The 25953-nt window shown below is 32.5% G+C and overlaps 1 protein-coding gene and 1 long non-coding RNA gene across 2 annotated transcripts; both read right to left on the reverse strand.

Moving 5' to 3' along the window:
* Positions 1-16869: 16869 nt before the first annotated feature.
* On the reverse strand, positions 16870-17364 carry LOC148761300 (uncharacterized). The gene is made up of 2 exons (XR_016028016.1): positions 17209-17364; positions 16870-17058 (listed from the first exon to the last, which is right to left on the reverse strand). It is a non-coding gene; the product is annotated as an uncharacterized LOC148761300 (long non-coding RNA).
* Positions 17365-18627: 1263 nt separating this feature from the next.
* Positions 18628-21320, reverse strand: LOC18609667 (uncharacterized). The gene is made up of 5 exons (XM_088809283.1): positions 20793-21320; positions 20475-20700; positions 19942-20375; positions 19287-19652; positions 18628-19200 (listed from the first exon to the last, which is right to left on the reverse strand). Exons 1-5 carry the CDS (start codon positions 21318-21320, stop codon positions 18628-18630), a joined length of 2127 nt encoding a protein of 708 aa, XP_088665409.1.
* Positions 21321-25953: the final 4633 nt, after the last annotated feature.

The following is a 25953-nucleotide window of genomic DNA, read 5'->3' on the forward strand; positions in this document are numbered from 1 at the left end:
CAGTGAGTTCAGATTTGGAGAGGATAACGTCTTGATGTTTAAAGATCGAGTTTGTGTTCCTGAGGGAAACCAGTTGAGACAGGCGATCATGGAAGAAGCTCATTCATCTGCTTATGCATTACATCCCGGAAGCACCAAGATGTATAGGACTATCAAGGAGAATTATTGGTGGCCGGGTATGAAGCGAGACGTAGCAGAATTCGTAGCAAAGTGTCTCGTATGTCAGCAAGTTAAGGCGGAGCATCAGAGGCCAGCAGGTACACTTCAGTCTTTACCTGTTCCCGAGTGGAAATGGGAGCATGTAACTATGGATTTTGTTTTGGGATTGCCGCGGACACAGAGGGGAAAGGATGCGATTTGGGTGATCATAGATCGGTTGACTAAGTCTGCTCACTTTTTAGCTGTCCATAGTACATACTCTATTGAGAAGCTGGCTCAGCTCTATATAGATGAGATTGTGAGGCTACATGGAGTTCTTGTTTCTATAGTGTCAGACCGAGATCCTCGATTCACTTCTCGATTTTGGCCAAAATTTCAAGAAGCTTTCGAAACCAAATTGAAATTTAGCACTGCTTTTCACCCACAGACGGATGGTCAGTCAGAAAGGACTATCCAGACCTTGGAGGATATGTTACGGGCTTGTGTCATTGACTTTATTGGGAGTTGGGACAGACATTTGCCATTGGTGGAATTTGCTTACAACAATAGCTTTCAGTCTAGCATTGGTATGGCACCATACGAAGCTTTATATGGAAGGAAATGTCGTACTCCACTTTGTTGGGATGAAGTGGGTGAAAGAAAGTTAGTGAGTGTGGAATTGATCGAGCTAACTAATGACAAGATCAAGGTTATACGAGAGAGGCTAAAGGTAGCCCAGGATAGGCAGAAGAGGTATGCAGATAAACGGAGAAAAGACTTGGAGTTTGAGATCGATGATAAAGTTTTTCTTAAGGTTTCTCCTTGGAAAGGTAATAATTTAAATACTTTGAAGTATTAAATCTTATTGATTATACTATTATGATAAATTATGGTGTTTTATTGGATAATGAAAGGTGTGATTCGATTTGCGAAGAGGGGAAAGCTCAACCCGAGATATATTGGACCATTCCGAATCATTAAAAGGATTGGACCAGTGGCTTATCGGTTAGAATTACCTCCGGAGTTAAATCGGATCCACAACGTTTTCCATGTCTCCATGCTTAAGAAATATGTAACAGATCCCTCTCACGTCCTCGAAGCACCTCCGATCGAGTTGCATGACGATTTGAAGTTCGAGGTACAACCTGTGAGTATCTTGGATCGAAAAGATCGAGTACTGAGAAACAAGAGTATTTCAATGGTCAAAGTATTGTGGAAAAATGCTCGAATGGAGGAAATGACATGGGAAGTAGAGCATCATATGAGGAACCAATACCTGCATCTATTTGTCGAATCTGGTAAGTGAAATTTTGAGGTCAAAATTTTATTTTAAGGGGGGTAGAATTATAAAACCCAACCCTATAAATACATGTCATGACATACATGCACTGAGTAGCATGTTATTATGCTAGGAAAGCACATAAGAAAAGACGAAACCCGATATCGTACCTAACGGTACACTTGAGTTGATTTAACCTCGAACTAGTTCAAATAGGAATTGTAGGATGAAATTTAATATTTTATAGTCCAGGAATGAAAAAAATGATTGTTCGGAGCTCGATGGTTCATTTGGGGTAAAATTGGAAATTTTGATGTTCAAGGGCAAAATCGTCATTTTGCCACCTAAGATAATAATTTGATCATGGAGTGAAATTTTTGACCAAGATTAACTATTTGGAGTATAATTTAATGATAGGAAGTGAAAAAGTTTAATTCTGGTGATTTTTGGAGTGTAGGGGCAAAATCGTAATTTTGCCACCCACGGACAAAATTTGAGATTTTGAGAGAATTTAGATCAAATTTGACAAATTGGAGAATGGTATGAGTATAAGGGATGAAAAATATGTCTATGGGCAATTTTTCAATTTTTGGGGCAAAAATGTAATTTTTGACTTTTACGGGGGCAAAAGTGTAAATTTCAAAAAAATTACTCCACCGAGACTTTGGATAAGTCTGAGAATTTTATCTAAGCTATGGATATGTGGGACAAGTGTATGGTGAAAATTTGAAAACAAATGGATGAAATTTTAAAAATGGGCCAATGGGAAAGTGACACATGGCATTTTTTTAATGAAATAATATTATTTTAATGAAAAGTCAGCCATTTAAACCCAAATTTTGAGTGCTGGCCGGCCATAAGGAAGAACAAGAGAGGAAATAGAGAGGAAAGGAAGAAAAAAAGAAAAACCAAAGAGATACAAGAAAATTCAAAGGGAAATTCGCGATTTTCGACCGTTTACGCGTCTAACGGTAAGATTTTTCGATTTTAGCTTGATTTCTACCTTTCTTATGCCTTTATTTCCATTTAGCATGCTTGAGGAGAGAGATCAAAAAGTGATATCAAGGGCTGGACGAAATTCTAGGAGAGAGAAATTGAAATTTTTAGGTTTTGATTTTTAGTTAAATTGATAGTTTTAGTTAGTTAAATGTGTTTAGAAATTAAATTGGGCAAGAAATCAGTAAATTTTCACAATACCCACTCTTGGCTGGATGCTCAATGCTGTACAATGATGATGAATTGATTTTATTCTAAGGAAAATGAAGAGAAAATGATGAAAAACGATTAAACGTGATAGAAAAACAGAGTAGAAAATTAACCGAGTTAATGTCCCATTTTTGGCCGAATTTTCCAAGGAAGGGAGTGAGCTGATTTTGTTGTTTTTAGAAGGTTATTGGCTGATATTTAATGGTTAGAAATGTTGGAGAGAGAATGGGATGATTTAGAGCTAAAATGGAGCGCGTTAGCAATTTATCGGGCAAAGTACCAAAAATAAGTTAATACCGCGTTTAAGCCGTTTTAGGCTATTGCATTTCATACTATGCATTAGTATAGGATTTAAGTTAATTATATAGTGATTTAGCATCAATGTGATGAATTGTGTAAATTTTTGTAATGTGTCTAGGAGGAGAGCTTTCCGGAAACGGCAAAGAAGTCGTACCCGACGAGTAGTGATCGGGGCGCTTAGAAAGCTTTTAGTTTGTACAAACGGTGAGTAAACTTATTATTATTGTAAATTATCTAGAGTTTATTTTAAATGCCCTTTATGTATTTTATGAAATGAGAACGAGATTAAAACGAGATTTTTGATGTTTTAGGAATAAATGTGACAAATAAAAATATATTGTATTGATTATGAAATTGAGTAATTGAAGGCTACAAATTGACTTGAAAAATATATATTTTCCTAGGAATGGCTTATGAGAAATGAGTATATGTGGCTATATTTTGTGAATGCATTGGGAAATTTATATAAGTTGTTTTACTATGCAGGCTGGATAAATAAATAAAAGCCACGTTATACTGTCGAAATTTTATTAAAATTGGTGGGTTAGTCACTGCAATGACGGGTTTTCGTGGACTGCCTATTAGAGGAGCACGGTAAACCCAGTTATATAGTTACTCCGGTTGTAGAGGCGAGGAGGGTAACTCCTGGGGTAGTATTAGAGCTCACTTCACGTCGAACCCCCACGTGAATGTGTAACTCGGCCAACGCCAAGGAACGGCTGGTTTTTAAAAATAAAAATGTGTTTCACGTGTGAATATTTTAACACCCTTGGCGGACTCGGTTAGATGCCTCGGCCAAGGTATCCCCGAGGATTAGTTTTGGCTTGAGCCTTGTTTTAATAAAAGACATAAGCCTTAACAACTATTTTGGTAAATTACAAATATTTTATGGTTTAAGAAATAAATTGAAAACATTATGAAATGGGTTGAAATTTGTTGTTTAAACTTGCCTCCATTTTACTCGCCTTTAGATATTTATGATAATGTCTGTTTACTCATTGGGATTGCAAAATCTCACCCAACTCCTTTCCACCCATTTCAGGTTCAGTATAGACTGTAGATAACTGATCTCATCGAGGACTACCATTGGAACTGCATTTTCCAAACCGTAGGTTCACAGTCCTCTTTACTTTTGTTTATTCGGGGGCCTTCTTGTTATTGTAAATTAAATTAAATATTTTGGCTTACTGTATTTCAGTATGTATAAATTTATTTAGCTTTTACGCTATAAAAATTATTCACGTATAACTCTATAAATATTGTTTTATAAGAAAATAGAATATTTTCCTTAATATTTCTTTTATTTTCTTATTATATTCAAATAACCGTAATTTCGTTTTAAATGAAGATTTTTTACTTTTAAACTCATTTTGAATATGAATTATGTATTTTGTACTTGTATATTACGTTTTAGCCAGTTTTGAAATTTTTGAGAAAAAAATGACCAAAATACCCCTGTGTGGCGAAAATTTTATTTTGATTGTTTTTTATCTAAAATAGTAAATATTCTCTAAAAACTCGATATTTAACAATGATTGCTCATAGGAAAGGAAAGAAACTGATATGTAAGCCTTGCGGGGTTCCGGTTGGCATTCCGGATAATGAGTGTCAATCGGGACGTCGCGGCGATTGTCATGGGCCTGAGGGAGGTTCCGGGTCGTGACAAATACCAATCCCTAATCTTTTACCTCAATTAATTAAGAATCAATATCTTAATCCTATGCCACTAAAAACAGTTCCAAAGCTATCGAAAATGAATTATGATCCAAATTCTAAATATGACTATCATATAAGAGCAATTAGACACTCAACTAAAAATCATAGGCAAATGGAGGAAAAGATTGATAATCTTATCAAGGATGGCACCTTGACTCTTGAGCTTATGGAATGTTGGAAATTAGCTTTACCATAGATTGAACTCTTTTTGGGAAGCTAAAGTTGGGAAATCTTAAAGAAAAACCCCGAGTCCTAAACAATTCATTCACAAGAAAAAATGAATTTTTTTAAAACTTTTAGAGTTTTCATTTTGTTTACATGTGCAAGGCATGTTTAAGATTTTGTTAACAAATATGAATTTCAAGATTTGTAATGAAAGCTTTAAGGATTTTGTTGGAACGTAATTAAGTAATTTCAAAGTTTTATGCTTCGTTAGAAAAATTATTTGAATAAATAGATTGAATAAATCTTTACATAACCTTTTTCCAAGATCATGAAGATGAAAAAAAAGGATGACTTTCAAAAACAAAAATCCATGAAGAGTAAATCTTTTGCAAAATAAATGGTGAAAATAATTTTGAAAGAAGTAATGATTGTTATTTGCAATGAACCCATCTTGGTAAACATTTTCAAACCATCTATCCAATCACTCTCAGAACCCAAGCCACTTTGAATAAAAGCCTTTCAAGAGCTTGAATCCAAAAAGAAGTAAGAGTTTCACACTTTCATCAACCTTATCATGAGATACCAAAGGATGATGATCTTTGTCTAGACAATGATCAATGTTATAATGGTTGATTTGTAAATTTCTTTCTTTTAAAATCAAGTAAATCAAGCACTCTTAAAGAATCTGAATTTGGTGTTTGATAAGTGTCAAGGCTAGGTTAAAGCTTCAAATATGTCAAACCCAATCAAATTCTTTTGGATACCAAATGTGAACCTTTGAACCCATTGTCTAAAGTTATCCTTCACTATATTTTAAGGGAGCTGACCAAAAGAGTAAGATTACCTAATGCCTCCAAGGCACCTTAACTCATAAAATTCCTTATTTTCTCTTTCATTTGTGGACAATAAGATGAGCAATTTATGGCAAGAAAAATTGATTATGATAAAGGATTCTGATGTGAGATCTCCAATGACTTTAAATAGGTTATTGTTGCTCAGATTTGTTACAGGAGCCTTCTTTTGAGTGGTCGATTGAGGAAAGGCATTTTGAATGAATCCTTCATTTTGGAAAGTTTGAGTCAAGCTTTGAGTTATAAAGGCATGAAACAAAAAGAAAAAGAAAAGAAGAAAACAGAGAAAAACAATGAGAGAATGGTAAGGAAAGTAGATAATGACATCATGCACTTTGATATTCAAATGATTAAAAAATTAAAAACCAAAGAAAAATCAACCTTCGCTTCAAAATTTTTCTATCTATGGATTGTTCTACAATGTAAGTAACTATATTGTAGATGAGAAATAGCGATATCTCATTTTCCCTTTACAAATGAGAAATTATTCACTCGCTACCCCTTTGAGCCTATTGATTTTTTTTTCTAAAGGCACCTTAACCAAAGATCACCTCCCACATTGAGGGCAAGTATAGATGATAGAAGTTCCATTTCGAAGAAAAATGAACACCTTATATTAATTGGGAAAATGCAAATGATTTAAGTTCCAAAAAATTTTGAACTTAATTCGTCAAAATAAAGATTGCAAAAAAGCAAAAAAAGAAAGAAAGAAAAAACATAGAATGAAATGATGAAAAAAGCATGCTTTGAAAAAGAACAAATGTCTCGAAAAAGCCTATTACATGACAAGAAATGGTCCTTTATTTGATCACCCGTAAATGCATGTTTTGGGCCTTTTTATCCATTCTTTCAAAATCTTTAACCGTAACCTACATTATGTGTTCAAAAAAGTCACCTTTATCAAGTGTCTTGCTTAAATAGAAGAGCTTTCTTCTAGAAGGAAATCATCATATAAAAAAAGAGACCTTGGTTGTTTTTTTTATTTACCAAAATTACCCCTTCAATTCGTAAAACCATTTTGGACAAAGTTTGAATTTTTTGAGTGCATGATTGAACAATCAATGAAATAAAAGTGATGAGGGAAGATAATAGGGAAAAAAAAAAGAAAAATAGAGCTCTAGGGTGAAAACTAGAAAAGACGATCTAAAGCAAAAATAAGAACTTATGAAGCCATTCATGATTTTGGTTAAAGGGTATAACAAGAAGCACTAGATAGAGGTCATTTTGATGTAACTAGAGTGCATTGGATATCTTTTAAAGTGCTCAACTCTCTAACACCATTAAAGATTCAAGATTTGTTAGAAAATCAACACGAAATTTTGGACCTTTTTTTTTCAAAATAACCTTACGAAATATTAAGCCTTCAATAATTGGTCTTGACATCTATCAAAATGCCACACATGAGACTAAGAGAGTGCCAAAATTGATTGTGATTTGAAATGAATTTTTTTTGCAAAAATTTGATTCTTAAAGAATACAAATGGTGAAACCTTTATGAAATGTCATTTTTAGAAAATCATGTTTCATTTGTGAGCTTAGACAAAGAAGCGTGAATTTTTCATTTTCCATAAATGGTGAAACCTTTCTTCTTGATCAAGACCTTAATATGTTATCCAATCCATTTGAAATTTCAAATTGTTCCTCAACTCATCCAAAGTCATTTCAAATAATAATCATCAATTTTCAAGAGATTCAAGTATCACATGTTGGAAAAGTGTTGAATTGACTCATTTTGTTCCAAAATTTAACTATCTTTGATCATAAAATATAGTTGTGTGAAAGTTTTGTTGTCATTCTATCAAAATTCAAAATGTTTTGAAAGCAAAGGAAATTGTTTTTCCAAAAGAGTGAAAAAAGTTCTTGATCATTGTAAGAAAACTTCTGTTATCATTACATGAAGATCAAAAGTTTTAAATGTCAAGGCAAGCATTTTGTGAAAAAGAAAAAAATTATTTCTCGTGAAAAACTAGAAGAATGTTTTGGAAAACAATGTTCTTATGATCAAGAGGCATAGAACCATTGAAATCAAGTTTGAATTGATACATAATTCCATGTTGATACGTATTATTGGAATATGATTTCAAGAATCCAAATCAATATGACAAGATTAGAAAAAAGGTTCTTTTGTGATAAGGAATTTGGCAACTAAACAAGAACGTCACCAAAGAATGCCCAAAGGCAAGAAGAATGGTTTTTCAATAGGGGAACACATTGAAAATAAGGCGATGTTTCTGAGTATCTTTTCCTTCCACCATGCAATCATGCATACATGAACAATCATTTACATGACCATGCAACATTGAAATTGGAAATTTTCATGCAAAAATTGAAATAAACACTTGTTTTCTCGACTTTTAAGAGAATAGAAGCCCATCGATCATAGAATTTTGCAAAGATATCAAGTTTTGATTAAGTTAAGAAGCATTTGCATCAAAAGAACATCTTCAAATTTTCGAGTAACAATTTCAAAACCTTCGATAACAATTTTAAAAACTGTAGGTAAATCTTCAAAATCTCCGAATAACAATTTAAAAACCTCTGAATACATTTTTAAAACCTTCGGGTAACAATTTTAAAACCTTTAAGTAATACTTTTAGAACATTCAAGTATAATCTTCACAACCTCCAAGTAATATTTTAAAAACCTTCAAGCTTAATCTTCAAAACCTCTAGATACACTATCTGCAATAACCTCTTCTCGATTGCTGCCGGCGTCTAAGACTTTCGAAAAAGACCTGCCAAGTCTCGAACAAGACTGTCTAGAATTTGCTCGTTAATCCACTACATTCAATCACCATATAATATTGATATTTTCATATACTAAATTGAATCATAAATATAAAAATCAATACAAACTTTTTCCCTTTTTATTTGTAAGATATGCATTAAAATCTATACTCTCAAGATTAATGCTTATATAAAAATTTAGAATTCGTTTACAACTTAATAAATAAAATACTACGACTTGACCTCTAACAGTGGAGCGACTCGGAATAAAATGCTAGGAGATGCCTTTACCTATTCACGGTGGATCGAACACGTCACTGACTACACGCTAGGCTGATCCTTATCTGCAAAAAGGGAAATAAAGGAGTGTAGTCTCATAGACTCAGTGATAATCATCGACTCAGCGAGCAGGGCGTAGATGGGAAACAAGCAAACGATAGATCAGTTGAATATAAAAATGCAAGATTATAAAAGCAATTCGTTTCAAACGAGGGTTTTGTGCCTTATATAAAAATCGAGAATTTCTTAAAAAGTATAAATAATAGAGGTAATAAAATTTTCCACATCAAAATATATTAATAATCATTTTCGAATCAAATCAATAAAATTTAGCAAGCTCTCGCGAAACCAAATAATATTTAAAATCATGCACAAATCATAACTCGCTCCATATGCGAGGAATTACTGATTCATTTCACAGATAAACAAATAGAGAAACTGCGAAAAACTGTTTAATTCTATTTTCACCATGCAAAGAAGTATAATTCATAATATTAAAACTTATTTCAACTCATATAAAACCATTACATTTTTGTCAGAATAAATATGGCTTATGACTTTCTTAAAAATTTGGCTTGTGCCAAAATCATTCTCATACTCGGTTGTCAGGGATACTTGGCCGAGGATTATCCCAAATCGAGTCTGCCAAGGTTGTTAACAAGTTATGTACGCATAAATCATGTTTTTTTTTTAAAGCATAGTCATTCCTTGGCGTTGGCGGAGTTCATCATCACGAGGTGGTTCGACGTGACGTGAACTCTATCCATACCTCAGGAGATACCCTACACGCCTCTCCGACCGAGGTACATATACATATTCAGATTTCGTACTCCTCTAATAGGCTGGTCCATAGAACCCGTCCACTACAGCAAGCTAACCCACCATACAATAAAATCTCAACCGCATGGCATGGCAATTATATCACAATCCAGCCTATCAAGGTCAATAACAGTTTATACACTTTCAATACAAATATCAATCCAGCCATTCATGCCCACATTATCATAAGCCATTCGATTCGAAATACACTTTATAACACAACAAGTAGTAATCTCCAATTACTCTTGAATTTCTTGGTTAAAAATGAAATCACCTTTTAAAAGAATTCAAATTTGATCTTCAAGGGGATATTTTAAATCTTTCTCAAAATATCGATCCCCGTGTTACGTTAAAACTCTCTTTTCGTAAAATGTTCATTGTAAATATTTACATGATATTTTGTATCAAAATAGCATGGTGAATATGTAATAAATTTTATGAATGCACACCACACAAACAATAAGGCACAATTTCCTTTGATGTAAATCTTTTCGAAAAGCTTGTTTCCCGGTTTAAAACACTTTACATATAATATATATATATATATATTCCAAATAATTTCTAAAATAACTTTCACCCACAATTCATTAAAATTCTATCGACGCATGCTTTTCATAAATTTTGCACTTCACGTAAAATATACGTACATGTATATATACGAAATTCTTTAAAATTGACACCCCCTACTCACCTCATAATAATGAGATATTACTTCACTATTGATTCGTACACGTGTATAATTATTCCTAATTATCGGTCACATACTTCGTTTGGCATGCCTCCACGACAAACTTTCCTAGCAACAATTTAAACTCGGTATACTTAATCACACATTTATATGGTAGCAACTTAATTAAAAATTCCCTAAACAACTTGCATATTTTTCATCCAAAATATGCACAATATTAAACTATCCATAAATCTTAAAATATAACATTAACTTACCATTAGGCCTTTTTTATTTCTTTATGACCTTTGGGCCCCCCCATCATGGGCTTTTCCACTTTCCTTATTTGGGCTAAGCCATTTATTTTTTTTTCTTATTGGGCCATGCCCACTTATTTTCTGTTGGGTTATGCCCATTTTTTTTTTCTTTTTTCTTTCTTTTTCTCTCTTCCATGTTTCTTCTTCTTTTTTTTCTTTCCAGCCCGTGGCTTCCCTTCACCACCGTGGCTTCTTCTCTTCACCACCATGGCTTCCTCTCTTCATCACTGTGGCTTCCTCTCTTCTTTTTCTCTCAAAATCGGTCACCAAAAGCCTCATTTTCTCACCCTTTTTGTACCATTTTTTGCTCTAAAATTAGCAGATTTCTAGCTCAATTTCCAGCAACAAAACTCCTTAATTTTGGTAGCACAAAGCTGTCCAATTTTCTGCACAAATTGGCAGCAAACAGCTCCAATTTTTCTGCACAAATTGGCAGCAAATAGCTCCAATTTTTCTGTAAAAATTAGCAGCACTTTGCTGCCCTTTAATGGCAGCAAAACTTCCAAAATTTCCAGCTGCAAATTCACACAATTTCAGCAGTAAAACTTTGAATTTTCAGCACCAAAATCAGCCATAAAAACCTCAAAAATTCTAGCAATTAACTTAAGAAAAATCAGCTTTCCTACCTCAAAATTTTCAGCTTTCTTCTTCCTCCAAAAATTACAGCAAAAAGCTCCCTTTTCCTTCCTCAAAGTGCAACAAAACATTCTCTTTGCTCTTCCTCTCCCACGGTTCTCTCTCCCTTTTTCTCTTCATTTCTTTCTTCCTTTATTTTTCTTCTCTTTTTCTTCTTCACTAACCGACTTAACTTTTCTCTCTTCCTTTTTCTTTCCTCAAATGGCCAGCCCCCACCTTCCTTTCTACACTATTCTCTTTTGTTTTCTTTACTTTTTTTGTCTTTCTTTGATTCCTTTGTTCAACCGACCATTCACTTCACTTGGTTCCAATTTAGTATTCTTGCAATTGACTTTGACTTTTCTTCATTCCCATCCTTGACTCATGTGGCCACTCATGTACATATAAAAATATTGTTTGACTTTTCAACATCTTTTCTTTATTATTTTATCATCCATTTTATTTTTATTTTATTTTTATTTCTTTAAAATAATAAAATTTACATATTATGCCTTAACTTCATTTTATTTAACACACCTCCCTCAAATTTTTATATTTTAAAATTAATTCTTCCAACAAGTGTAAAAATTCTAATTTCCTTCTATCTTCCTTTTCTTACACATGTATAATCAAAATATCGAGATCGCATTTCAATGCGGTGTCACCATAATATTTAAATATTTACTTAGCCGCGTTAGCTCGATTTAATAAAATCACGCTGACACAATTATCGTCGTTTTCCTTCAAAATTCTTCTTTACTTCTTCTCCCCCACTTAAATTAGTCATATTCCATTTTTCATGACTAATTCCAACAACATATAAAATATTAATATTTTAATATTATTTTATTGAATAAAATATTATTTTATTGAATAAAATATTATTTTATTTTAAAATTTTTCACTTGCCTTCTTTGGTCCCGAAACACATTATTGCATCTCGGTTTACTTCTGAATCATCCTTTAGCTTACTAATTCATCTCCAACAAAAATATTATTATTTAATTATTGTTTCTGCACGCGCGAAGCATTTTATTCTTGAACATTCCTTTTATCCTTTGTCGCTCTTTAGCACGCCAATTTGCATCAAACGATCATTCGTTTGATCAATAAGGTCTTATTTGTGTCCAACAAGAGTGCGGGGTATTACAACTCCCCCACTTAAGAATAAATTCGTCCTCGAATTCTAACCAACATATGGTGAACAATCAAAATTCTAAAATTCTTTTACATCACTTCCATCAAATCATTCTTAAATAATCAGTTATGCATGTTTACATAGCCATCTAAAATTCCTTCTACCTTGATCCTTTATCAAACCTTCCGACATTCGAACATTTATCCAACCATTGACTACAGGTCTAATTTGTCAACCTATCTTTATTTCGGTTTACACACTTCCATACCATTTCCATGCGAGCATTTCATAATACGTAAAGATCAAGACATGTTTTATTTATTTCAGATATATTTAACATCAGAGATGTTTCAAATCTAATAACCATTAGTTACTATATTCCCGAAAATAAAACTCCAGTACTTTCATGATTAAGTGCTCATTAGAAAATTTCAACTTATACCACAAGACATTTCGATAATTAATGATATTTTTGTATATATCTTTATAATCTTAATCAATCTCTTTAATAAATAACTAATTTGTTCATCATCAACCGCATACAACATATCTAACTTGAAATTCCTCAATTTACTCTAAATGCCAAATCTCACGGTCTCATTACCAAAACCTTTGCTAGTATATGAATATTCGAAATCTCAAATCATCTTCTCTTCCTAAATGGATCTTTATAATTCCCGTAACGTATTTCTATTCCTTCATTAAGGGTAATATCATTTAATCAAACCATATCTCTCTCATTCTTTATATATTCGTAACACAATTTATCCTTTGCCTATCCTTGTTAGGCATTTTACCTTGATAATTAATTAAATAAATTAAAACTGATGAGGAAGGTATATTTCACAATTTATGTCTTGTATTTACAAGCATATTGAGACCATAACTTCATTAGATCTAGATATCAGCGAGATAATCATTACCTCAAACCACCATTTCCAAACATCCTTATATGTTTGCAATTCATCTTCATACTTATGTGACATATTAGTCAAGAATCCCAACTTGATTATATAGCCTTTTGCTTTTTGAGCTTTAATGTTTCTCATAGTGAAAAATTTCTCGAACTATATCATCAAGGTGTTCACAGAGTGGATACAAGTTCATAACTTATAGTTCAATGCCGAAAGTAGTGAACACAGTCTCATCATTAGAGTTCCACTCTTACCTACCAATCATAACTCCCTTTGTTCATTTACTTACACATTGTTTAGTTACTCACCAACCATTGATGACCATCCAAGTTCGAACTTTTATAAATAGTCAAACAAGTGCATCCTCACACCTTTCCATACATTTCCAAAATCCTTAAACACTTCCTTTAATACAATATCATTGAAAATTTAAATAATCAAAGGTCGATCTCCAAAGCCTTTCATAACCTTAACATTTTAATATATGCTTATTAATCCGGACCATAATGAACTAACTTGGTATGATTACATTAATTATCCTTAAACTTCTTAGGTGCGATTGTAACAACATTCGTATTTCTTCCATCGCTAATCCAATCGCAATCCTGTATTCGCATATGCTTTATGATCTTATTGACTCTTTAGGTTCATCTTTATGAGATCACTAGATTTTATACAATATCACAATTCCTAAAAGTCATTCTCATTTCTCATTTACCTTTTGTACTTCCATCAGTTACATCTTTATTCATTTTGATATTAATTACTCACTTAAGATTTAGTTTCATGGGAGTCATATACACCTCTTGCATTTTTTAATTTCAATTTCTACATAAGGGGATTCTCATTAACCAATTTCATTATTGGGATTACCTTCAATCGTCCTTGTGTTATCACTTTACACCCGTATACCATTACTTTTCCTTTAACATTTACACAATCAACTTTGATATTTATAAAACTTAATATAGATTTTACTTAAATGTCCCTCGACATTATCGCCAATATCTAATCTCAACTTTGAGCTAATTTATGCACTAAAAACTACAACCCAACATAGTTCCATCAAACTTTGGGATCTCATCATTACTTAATTAAACTCAAAACCAATTCTCTTTAAGCTGCTATGCACTACACATTCACATTTAAAATATCTCAAAAGTTCAGCACCATTTATATATATAGGCAGAACAACTTAATTAACACAGTGCACTAACCTCTATGCACACAAGTATCAGTTTACTTCTCCTTAATACTTAAATTTATAATCCTTGAGTGGATCTCAATGATCATTATTTATTCTAGTCAAAACATACCTCTTATTATCATTATCGTAGGTTCTCCTTTATATCGTCCTCAAATACCATCCATAGTTATCAAATTTTTTCCCATTGACAGTTATAACTCAATGGTTAACTCCACCAAATGAATGAGTTATTACGGACTTATTAGTCCAACTTCACTTTCCTCTACTCTTAGTCGGAGGGGTATTTCATTATATCACCTTTTCATTAGAAGCATTTACTTAAAATATTTTCAACAATAGTTTGTGTCTCGGGTGGCATCTCAAACCTAGACATTGGCAATCAATTCTTGTTATTTAATCATAATTTATGATTACACAATGTGATTTTCTAAGATAAAGAATTTACGCAACCTCCTGCTTATAATCGGTGCTACAGTCATTAACTATAAACAAGACTCTACATCGACTCCGCTACTCCGTTGTTTGACACAAAAATATCCTAGGACTCAACTAAACCTAGGGCTCTGATACCACTATAATTCTTCCACCTCTCTGGACACAGATGGCATTACAGGGTACCTATCAGAGCACTAGGCAAGGGGTGCACTTCACCCTTTTGGGGCAGTCCCTTCCTTTCCCTTCCAAGCTCGTAAGCGGAAAGTCATACTTCACCACAGATCATATGCGAGAGTTCCCAAGAATAAAGTTATCTTTCCCTTTGCTCTGATACCACTATTGCAACAACCTCTTCCCGATTGCTGCCAGTGTCCAAGACTTCCAGAAAAGACCCGCCAAGTCTCGACCAAGCCTGTCTAGAATTTGCTCGTTAATCCACTACATTCAATCACCATATAATATCGATATTTTCATATACTAAATTGAATCATAAATATAAAAATCAATACAAACTTTTTCCCTTTTTATTTGTAAGTATATGCATTAAAATCTATACTCTCCAGATTAATGCTTATATAAAAATTTAGAATTCGTTTATAACTTAATAAATAAAATACTACGACTTGACCTCTAACAGCGGAGTGACTCGAAATAAAATGTTAAGAGATGCCTTTACCTATTCACGGTGGACCGAACGCGTCACTGACTACACGCTAAGCTAATCCTTATCTGCAAAAGGGAAACTAAAGGCGTGTGAGTCTCATAGACTCAGTGATAATCATCGACTCAGCGAGTAAGGTGTAGATGGGAAACAAGCAAACAACAGATCAGTTGAATATAAAAATGCAAGATTATAAAAGCAATTCGTTTCAAACGAGGGTTTTGTGCCTTATATAAAAATCAAGAATTTCTTAAAAAGTATAAATAATAAAGGTAATAAAACTTTTCACATCAAAATATATTAATAATCATTTTCGAATCAAATCAATAAAATTTAGCAAGCTCCCGCGAAACCAAATAATATTTAAAATCATGCATAAATCATAACTCACTCCATATGCGAGGAATTACTGATTCATTTCACAAATAAACAAATAGGGAAGCTGTGAAAAACCGTTTAATTCTATTTGCACCATGCAAAGAAGTATAATTCATAATATTAAAACTTATTTTAACTCATATAAAACCATTACATTTTTATCAGAATAAATATGGCTTATGACTTTCTTAAAAACTCAGCTTGTGCCAAAATCATTCTCATACTCGGTTGTCAGGGATACTTGGCCGAGGATTATCCCAAACCGAGTCTGCCAAGGTTGTTAAAAAGTTATGTACGCATAAATCATGTTTTTTTTTTTAAAGCATAGCCGTTCTTTGGCGTTAGCGGAGTTCATCATCACGAGGTGGTTCGGCGTGACGTGAACTCTATCCATACCTCAAGAGATACCCTACACACCTCTCCGACCGAGGTACATATATATATCCGGATTTTGTGTCCTTCTAATAGGTTGGTCCACAGAACCCGCCCACTGTAGCAAGCTAACCCACCATACAATAAAATCTCAATCGCATGACATGACAATTATATCACAATTCAGCCTATCAAGGCAAATAACAGTTTATACACTTTCAATACAAATACCAATTCAGCCATTCATGCCTACATTATCATAAACCATTCGATTCAAAATACACTTTATAACACAACAAATAGTAATCTCCAATTACTCTTGAATTTCTTGGTTAAAAATGAAATCACCTTTTAAAAGAATTCAAATTTGATCTTCAAGGGGATATTTTAAATCTTTCTCAAAATATCAATCCCCGTGTTACGTTAAAACTCTTTTTTCGTAAAATGTTCATTGTAAATATTTACATGATATTTTGTATCAAAATAGCATGGTGAATATGTAATAAATTTTATGAATGCACACCACACAAACAATAAGGCACAATTTCCTTTAATGTAAATCTTTTCGAAAAGCTTGTTTCCCGGTTTAAAACACTTTACGTAAAATATATATATATATATATATTCCAAATTATTTCTAAAATAACTTTCACCCACAATTCATTAAAATTCTATCGAAGCATGCTTTCCATAAATTTTGCATTTCACGTAAAATATACGTACATGTATATATATATGAAATTCTTTAAAATTGACACCCCTTACTCACCTCATAATAGTGAGATATTACTTAACTATTGATTCGTACAAGTGTATAATTATTCCTAGTTGTCGGTCACATACTTCGTTTGGCACACCTCCACGACAAACTTTCCTAGCAACAATTTAAACTCGGTATACTTAATCACACATTTATATAGGTAGCAACTTAATTAAAAATTTCCTAAGCAACTTGCATATTTTTCATACAAAATATGCACAATATTAAACTATCCATAAATCTTAAAATATAACATTAACTTACCATTGGGCCTTTTTCATTTCTTTTTGACCTTTGGGCCCCCCTTCATGGGCTTCTCCATTTTCCTTATTTGGGCTAAGCCCATTTATTTTTATTTCTTATTGGGCCATGCCCACTTATTTTCTATTGGGTCATCCCCACTTATTTATTTATTTATTTATTCATTTCTTTTATTTTCTTTTTTCTTTATTTTTCTCTCTTCCATGTTTCTTTTTCTTTTTTTTCTTTCCAGCCCGTGGCTTCCCTTCACCACCGCGGCTTCCTCTCTTCACCACCATGGCTTCCTCTCTTCATCACCGTGGCTTCCTCTCTTCCTTTCCTCTCAAAATCGATCACCAAAAGCCTCATTTTCTCACCCTTACAGCACGTTTGGTTCGCGGAATAAGCAGGAATAGAATAGAATTGTTATTCTGTGGGAATAGAATAAAGTGGGAATAGAATAGAATAGTTATTACTTTGTTTGGTATTGTGAATGGAATAGAGCAGGAATTGCTATTATGACTTATCACAGTGTTTGGTTGGTAGAAATAAGATTGGAATAAGAAAGGAATAGGTGATAAAAAGACAAAAATACCCTTGATCATATTAACAATTATTTTCATAAAAAAATAAAATTATCCCTATTATCATTTAAATACACATTTATCCCAAAAGATAATTATCCATCATAATTATATTTTTCCCCAATTACTAAAAATAATTATAATTTAATCACATATTTTTATAAATAGATAATTATTTAAAAATATAATTTAATTATATTATATTTTATCTATCATAATCAATTAAATTTGTGTATAGATTTTTTTTAAGCCAATTCTTCATATATTATGAATCATTTTCATATATTATGAATCATTTTTTTCTAAAAAAAAATGTAAATTATGTCTTTTGATAGATTAAATGCAAATTCATAAACCCTTTTAAAAAAAGAAGAAAATCATTTTTTTGAACCCAACATTTGGTGCTACGGAAACATAAATGGCAAATAGAGAAATACCGTGTCTTTCAATTTATTATTTGCATTCCATATCTGGCAAGAAAATGACAATTTACTATTTTAACCAAAGCATATTAGCATGGAGATGCTATAAATATTAAAAGAGCCTTGTAATACTAAATGCCTTTTAGATGAAAGTATTAGTACATATAATCTACAAATCATGTCTAGTTCAGAAAAATACACTGACCTTGAAATTAATGGATGAATATTCATCCTATTACACTAACTTACAACATGCATAAAACAAATAAAGTCGCTACAATAATATCACCCTTATACAACTACTAACATAACTGTCAATTCAAAAGGATTTTGACTTGTTAATGAACCTCATAATTAATATCAACATCAAGCACAAGTGCCCAAAAGTTACAATCTCTGGAACTTACCTTTACAAAAAGTTTTAGATTCATCCAAGCTCAACGGTCAGCAAGAAATGTCCTCAGCCATTCAAGTCTTCGATCAGGATCAATACTAAAAAACACAAACATAAGAGTTGGAGATTCTGGAAGTTTAATTGAAGCTAAAACCCTTTCCATCGCTGTCAATCCCTCTACTTGACTTAAAATCCCATCCAACTCTTGAGCTTTTTGTTGGATGTTCACCTCTGCCCCAACACTTCTGCTAAACTCAATTCCAGCCTCTTTTATGTTTTCACCCAATATCGTTGCAGCAGCAATAATTGATTCAGATGTGATGGGATCACCCGTCTCATTTAGCCTTTTCCTCTTCCTTGTTGAAGTTGTGTCACTTCTGGGAGCTGAAGTTTGAGGTTGAATATTGGAAAAATCCTCATCCTCGAAATTATATCCAGCTAGGTTTTCACCTTCAATTTCCTCATTGATTGTATCATTAGAGTCCTGCATTTCTTCAAGGATATCTGCTGCAGTTTGTGCATCTTTCCCTGTTGCACGATCTCTTGCATAAATTATACTTAGCTCATTGAAGAAGGGAAAACTCTTTCTTCTAAAAGGGGCAGCCTCCTTATGACTCTAATAACAAAAAAAAAACTATTAGTTATATTATTAGTAAGAAACTAATATGAAAATAATTAAATAACCCAAACTCAAAAATGTACCTGTATGTAAGATTCCCATACAGGATCATCAGCAACAACCATGTTCCTTTGATCATCCCACCCAAATCCACTAGTATGTGTCCCTTGCACCATATCATATATAATAGCCCATTCTTTTTTCAAAGTCTTTATTCTAGACTCTATATGAGGCTTCGCCTTCAAGTTTGCATCTGGTAATTTTGTTGCAAGCATATTTTCAAGTTCTATTAAATAACCTCTTCTAAACCCAGTGTCTGCATTGTATTTTCCTATATTGTGCAAATCAATCAAAGCTGTAACAAGTGCAACATCTTCATGAAAATTCCATTTTCTTTTGGTTCCCTTTGAACTTTGAGAAGCTAGTGCTGAAGATGTGGACATTGTTTTCTATCATACACCAAATATTTAATTATAAAAAATATTATTAGAATGCAAAAAAAAATTACTAATAAAGACATATATCCAATAATATATTAAAATTGGTCAAACTTTATTCACATGATAAAAAGTACAATATAAACAACACAATTAACAACAACAATTGATAAAATAATAAGACATTAAAAACAAATTAAAAAAAAAGTACAACTTGAATTTAACTGAGGAAAGAAACCCAGCAATAGTCCTTCAGTATCAATATGCCTAACAAATGTCAATCATCATTTTGCCTAGATGCTTGCCACTCATTGAACATCTGATTTGCTAATTCCATTCTGAAATTACCCCAAACATCAGTAAGATCAATAGTACTTATAAAATCCTCATCAACTGCTGTGTTGGTTTCAACATATTCTCCTAAATCCACTTCAATAGGGTCAAAACTCATCTCCCTCATAATGAAATTATGAAGCAAACAACAAGCTATAATCCGATTATGTATCCTAATCGGATAAAATGATGGACTCCTAAGGATACCCCACCTCATTTTTAATAATCCAAAACATCTTTCTATAACATTGCGAGCAGCAGCATGTTTCATATTAAAAAATTCTTCAGGACTGCTTGGTTCATGGCCTTGACTCCATTCATTTAAATGATATCGTTGACCCCTAAAAGGTGCAAGAAAACCCTCACAATTTGTATAGCCCGCATCAACTAGATAGTAACAACCTATATAAAACAAACTAAATAAGTTATTTACTTATTTAAATTGAATAATCATATAGTACATAATTTGAAATACCTTCCCATTATCATAGGAAAGCTTACCATGAGGCACTTTAAGTCCATTTCTTCTCCTTAGTGCATCTCGAAGAACTCTGCTATCAGCTACAGACCCTTCCCAACCAGGAAGAACAAAGACAAATTGCATGTCAGGTGTACATACACCTAACATATTTGTTGCAATATCCCCTTTACGAGTGCGATATCTAGGTTTATCTGCACTTGGCACCTTAACTCTGATGTATGTCCCATCTAGAGCACCCAAACAATTCTACAAATCGGATGTAATGAATTACTAATAAGTAAACCTATCAATGTCTTGTATATATATAGTTACAAAAAGTTATAAGATCAATAATCTACCTTAAACCACTTCCACCGATTGTCTGTTGAGTTTGTTGGAATGGGCTCAGGTTTTCTAAACAAATGTTCTTGCAATTTCAGGACTGCATTTAAAACATTATGAAAGTGCCGACTAATTGACTCACCCGACCTTCTAAAATTTAAACTAATTACTCGATTCTTAACGTGATGAGCAATAATATGTAAGAATATTGCTACTTGCTCATCTACAAGTATATTCTTTGTTGACTTCAACCCTCCAATACTTTCTAACATTTCACATAATTTAAAAAAGGCTTCCCTATTCATCCTAATTTGTGAAATACATGAAATATCATTATCATACACAAGTCGCCTCACATATTCTCGATTTGTAGCAAAATCTAATGTATAAGATCTTACTCTTGGCCTATAAGTACATAAAGTTGACGCTGCTGACAATAAAGTCAAGAATGAACTAACAGCATGACAAATCTCCATATAAAATTTAAACATAGCTAGTAGCCTTTTTCGTCGTTCAGCATCTCTTCTCAAACACAAACGAACCATAACTGCAAAAAATAAATATTCTAATCTATTTTATTATGTACAAAAAATATTAAAGCCATATGGCAATAAAAACGTGTAAAATTAAAAGATTGACAATGATGAAGTGTGAAAGTACTATTCACTCGCCCCATAACGGTAAAGAAGTTAGTTCTAAGAAGAGTGAAAACAAAAACAAAAAATTCAAAACAAAACTAACACCAAACACATCCTTATTTTGACTTTTGATTTTTATCTTTTATACGGGTGAGTAAAGAGGAAGAAGGTAAGATTCAATGATTTAATGCTATCTATATATTGAACTTTTATTAGAAGGAAAATTAAAAATATGGGTGTTGAACGATCCTTCCATGTTTTTATAGCTGTATTATGAAATGAATTTAACTTTATATTGTATACAATATATGGGTTGAAAATATCTAGTTAATTTCGTCAAACATGGACTTGAACTTATAGTTGAGTTTTAAGCTTCTTACACATCTCATTTACCATTAACAATGTACATACCACATAAAATAAGCTTAATAAAATAATTTTTATGCAGGCATTAAAACACCTACACCCCTCAAAAGCCTAATAAAATTATAATTGTGTGGACGTATTTTTTCCTTTGTTTGAAAAAGTTTGCAATTAAGTCTTCTAAGGAATAGCACTAAGAAATTATTTTATTTGAAAATTTAGTTGAGAAATGTGAATGGGAATTAAATGTGAATGAGGATTTATTTTATTAAAATAAATTATTTTTTTTCAAATAAAATAATGTATTTTAATTATTTTAACTTATTAAAATTTCATATGATGTGTATATCTGGATACACGCTATCAGCCTGTCATATTCTGAAAGCCCTTCATTGTCAAGCTTTTAAATGGAAAATATTGACTTAGAATGCCTTTTCAAGCAGCAAATAAGTATAAAGGAACAAAATTTATTTAATAGGAATAGAAATGTATATATGTATCTTTCATATTCAATTCGTACACCCATTTATTAATTTATATATTCTAAAGAAATTATTGGAAGATTGAAATTCAACATTTAATCAACAATATATTGATTAATTGATAAAATTGTTCATCTTAATAATAAGTAGGTCTTTGTCTTTCCAAAAAACAATAAGTGGTGTTGGTAAGAAAAGGTAAGAAATAAATAGATAAATAAAATAGGGAAAGTAAGATTCTTAACCCATAGACAGATCTGAAAAGAGTAAACTGCACAAAGCAAAGTCTTAATAACATGTTTCCATAAAAAGCCAAAGAAAAGCTTCCTCCCCACAGCTATAAGAAATAAGGTAAAAGCCTAAAAAGCAAGTCTCACCCAAAGTCCCCAAACCCAACTCATCAACAAGGCCAGCTTAACAGAAAGTTTTTCACACAAAAAGATATGCAAATGCAATAGTACCGTTCCATGTGATGTTCGAAAAAAAAAAAAAGGCCTTCCAACTCATTTTTCCTATCAAAGATTCAATGTTTTCAGATTAGTACATATGCATACACATTAAGTATGAGTTAAGGAAAACATTTGGTCTGTCATTAATCATCTTGGTGTGAACAATGAACCGACAGTCTAGTTCATCAGATAGGTTCTTTAGATTATTGAGGCTAACATTTTGCTAAAGCACTGTACCAATTATTTGCTGCTTCATGTCCCAGCATCTAGAATTGAGTCAGGAAAATGATAAAAGACTTACGAAATTTTTGAAGTTGATATAAGAAAACAGAATTTAAGATAAAGGATAAGGAATAATTACAAATTTGCATTTTAACTGACAAAACTAGTCCATTTTCGCACTAAATTCTTTATTCTGAAATTAAGTTTCTTAAATGTGTAAAGGTCTATTCAACATTCAAATACAGAAGAACTGCTTCAAAGATTTTAACAACTTAAGACTGAACCTAACTAATCAAAATTTTATAAAGGTGCAATGCAGACGAAATTTGTTAAAAATTTCCAGTACCAATCTCAAATTTGACTGTCACGGCTTCCCAATTGAACCCCAAAAATAATGACAAAACAACAAACAGGAAGCTGCCATTGTCCAAGTCAGGGAGAAACAGGTATTGTTCACAACCAACACAGGAGGAAATACCAAACAAACTTAAGGCAAAGAGAAAGAATTTCACAAACCAAAATAAAAAATACTCATACGATCAGCATGCAAATACATAAAACTTTTAACACAAAAGAAAAAAAAATGAAAAACACCCAGATGATCAACAAGTAGAAGCATTTTTACTAAAATATTACAGGTCATTAACAGATAAAAATAATAACTATTACAGGTCATTTAAAAAAAATGTATACAATTTGTCTTATATTCTTATTATTATTGTTCAAGTTGTTATTTGCTGCTTTCAAGTGATTTAACATCTATTATAATTCTAGAGTGAAACCTCAGGTGTCAACACCACCAAACAGCTACTCACACCCAAATCCCAGCAATTCAATTCGCAGCAAACCAGCAGAACCCTGTGTCGTTGACTCACACCCAAATCCCAGCAATTCAATTCGCAGCAAACCAGCAGAACCCTGTGTCGTTGACTCACACCCCTAACCCAACATCCACGCAAAAAGCCAAACCCAACAGCAACAAGGATTTTAACACATGAAACACTTACAGGAAAACACACAAATCCAAAATAGTTTCACAGCAAAACCAAATCACAACCAATCAACAGAAAATAAAAGCACAATAAGTAAGTACCTAGACTATGGAAGAGACCAACGTAACTCGAAAGTTGGACGAGATAGGCGGTGCTATTGTCAGAACCCAAACAGTGGAAGAGTGGCGGAGAGAAAAAGGGGAAGAACGGCTGAGAGAAAGAGGGAAAGGAGGAAGAGAGAGAGAAAAAAATCTTTTATATGGATCAAATTGTAATTTTGTAAGTTTGGTAAGGGCATTTTAGTCATTACATGTTTGACAGCTATTCCATGAGACATGGAATAGATATTACCGGGGGAGGGGGAGGGAATAGATAAAGCTGGCTAAAAGCCAGCCTTATGGAATTTTTATTCCTACGGAATAACAATTCCGTGTCCCAATTTGTAACCAAACGAAGGTGTAGAAAATGACCGGGAATAGAAGGGGAATAACATAGCTATTCCCCATACCAAACGTGCTATTATTGTTGCCATTTTTTGCTCTAAAATCAGCAGATTTTCAGCTTAATTTCAAACAACAAAACTCCTCAATTTTGGTAGCACAAAGCTGTCTAATTTTTTTGCACAAATCGGCAGCCCTTTGCTGCCCTTTAATGGCAGCAAAACCTCCAAAAATTCCAGCTGCAAATTCACACAATTTCAGTAGCAAAAACCTTAAATTTTCAGCATCAAAATCAGCCATAAAAACCTCAAAAATTCCAACAATTAACTTAAAAAAAAAATCAGCTTTCCTACCTCAAAATTTTCAGCTTTCTTCTTCCTCCAAAAATTGCAACAAAAAGCTATCTTTTCCTTCCTCAAAGTGCAACAAAACCATTCTCTTTACTCTTCCTCTCCCACGATTCTCTCTCCGTTTTTCTCTTCATTTCTTTCTTTCTTTATTTTTCTTCTCTTTTTCTTCTTCACTAACCGACTTAACTTTTCTCTCTTCCTTTTTCTTTCCTCACATGGTCGGCCCCCACCTTCCTTTCTACACTATTCTCTTTTGTTTTCTTTACTTTTTTGTCTTTCTTTGATTCCTTTGTTCAACAAGCCATTCACTTCACTTGGTTCTAATTTAGTATTCTTGCAATTGACTTTGACTTTTGTTCATTCCCATCCTTGACTCATGTGGCCACTCATGTACATATAAAAATATTGTTTGACTTTTCAACATCTTTTCTTCATTATTTTATCATCCATTTTATTTTCATTTTATTTTTATTTCTTTAAAACAATAAAATTTACAGATTATGCCTTAACTTCATTTTATTTAACACACCTCCCTCAAAATTTTATATTTTAAAATTAATTCTTCCAACACGTGTAAAAATTTTAATTTCCTTCTATCTTCCTTTTCTTACACGTGTATAATCAAAATATCGAGATCGCATTTCAACGCGGTGTCACCATAATATTTAAATATTTACTTACCCGCGTTAGCTCGATTTAATGAAATCACGCTGACACAATAATCATCGTTTTCCTTCAAAATTCTTCTTTACTTCTTCTCCCCCACTTAAATTAGTCATATTCCATTTTTCATGACTAATTCTAACAACATATAAAATATTAATATTTTAATATTATTTTATTGAATAAAATATTATTTTATTTCAAAATTTTTCACTTACCTTCTTTGATCCCGAAACACATTATTACATCTCGGTTTACTTCTGAATCATCCTTTAGCTTACTAATTCATCTCCAACGAAAATATTATTATTTAATTGTTGTTTTTGCACACGCGAAGCATTTTATTCTTGAACGTTCCTTTCATCTTTTGTCGCTCTTTAGCACGCCAATTTGCATCAAACGATCATTCGTTTGATCAATAAAGTCTTATTTATGTCCAACAAGGGTGCGGGGTGTTACACTATCTAAAACCTCAGGATATATCTTCCAAACCTTTGAATATATGCTTTAAAACCTCCTGATAACCATTTCAAAAGCCTTCTTAAAGCCCATGTTTTACATTAAAACTTTTTTATTTATATA

The sequence above is a fragment of the Theobroma cacao genome, chromosome 8, assembly GCF_053813885.1.
Source record: "Theobroma cacao isolate CCN51 chromosome 8, ASM5381388v1, whole genome shotgun sequence".
Lineage (NCBI taxonomy): Eukaryota > Viridiplantae > Streptophyta > Magnoliopsida > Malvales > Malvaceae > Theobroma > Theobroma cacao.

Bases quoted from the DNA above. Each gene is read 5' to 3' on its own strand.
- LOC18609667 (XM_088809283.1), bottom strand. From the start codon at position 21,320: ATGGTTCGTTTGTGTTTGAGAAGAGATGCTGAACGACGAAAAAGGCTA. The intron at 20,376-20,474 runs GTAAGCTTTCCT...TGTTTTATATAG, and splicing joins TGGACTTAAAGTGCCTCATG to GTTGTTACTATCTAGTTGAT. The intron at 19,201-19,286 runs GTACATTTTTGA...TTTTGTTATTAG, and splicing joins TATGGGAATCTTACATACAG to AGTCATAAGGAGGCTGCCCC.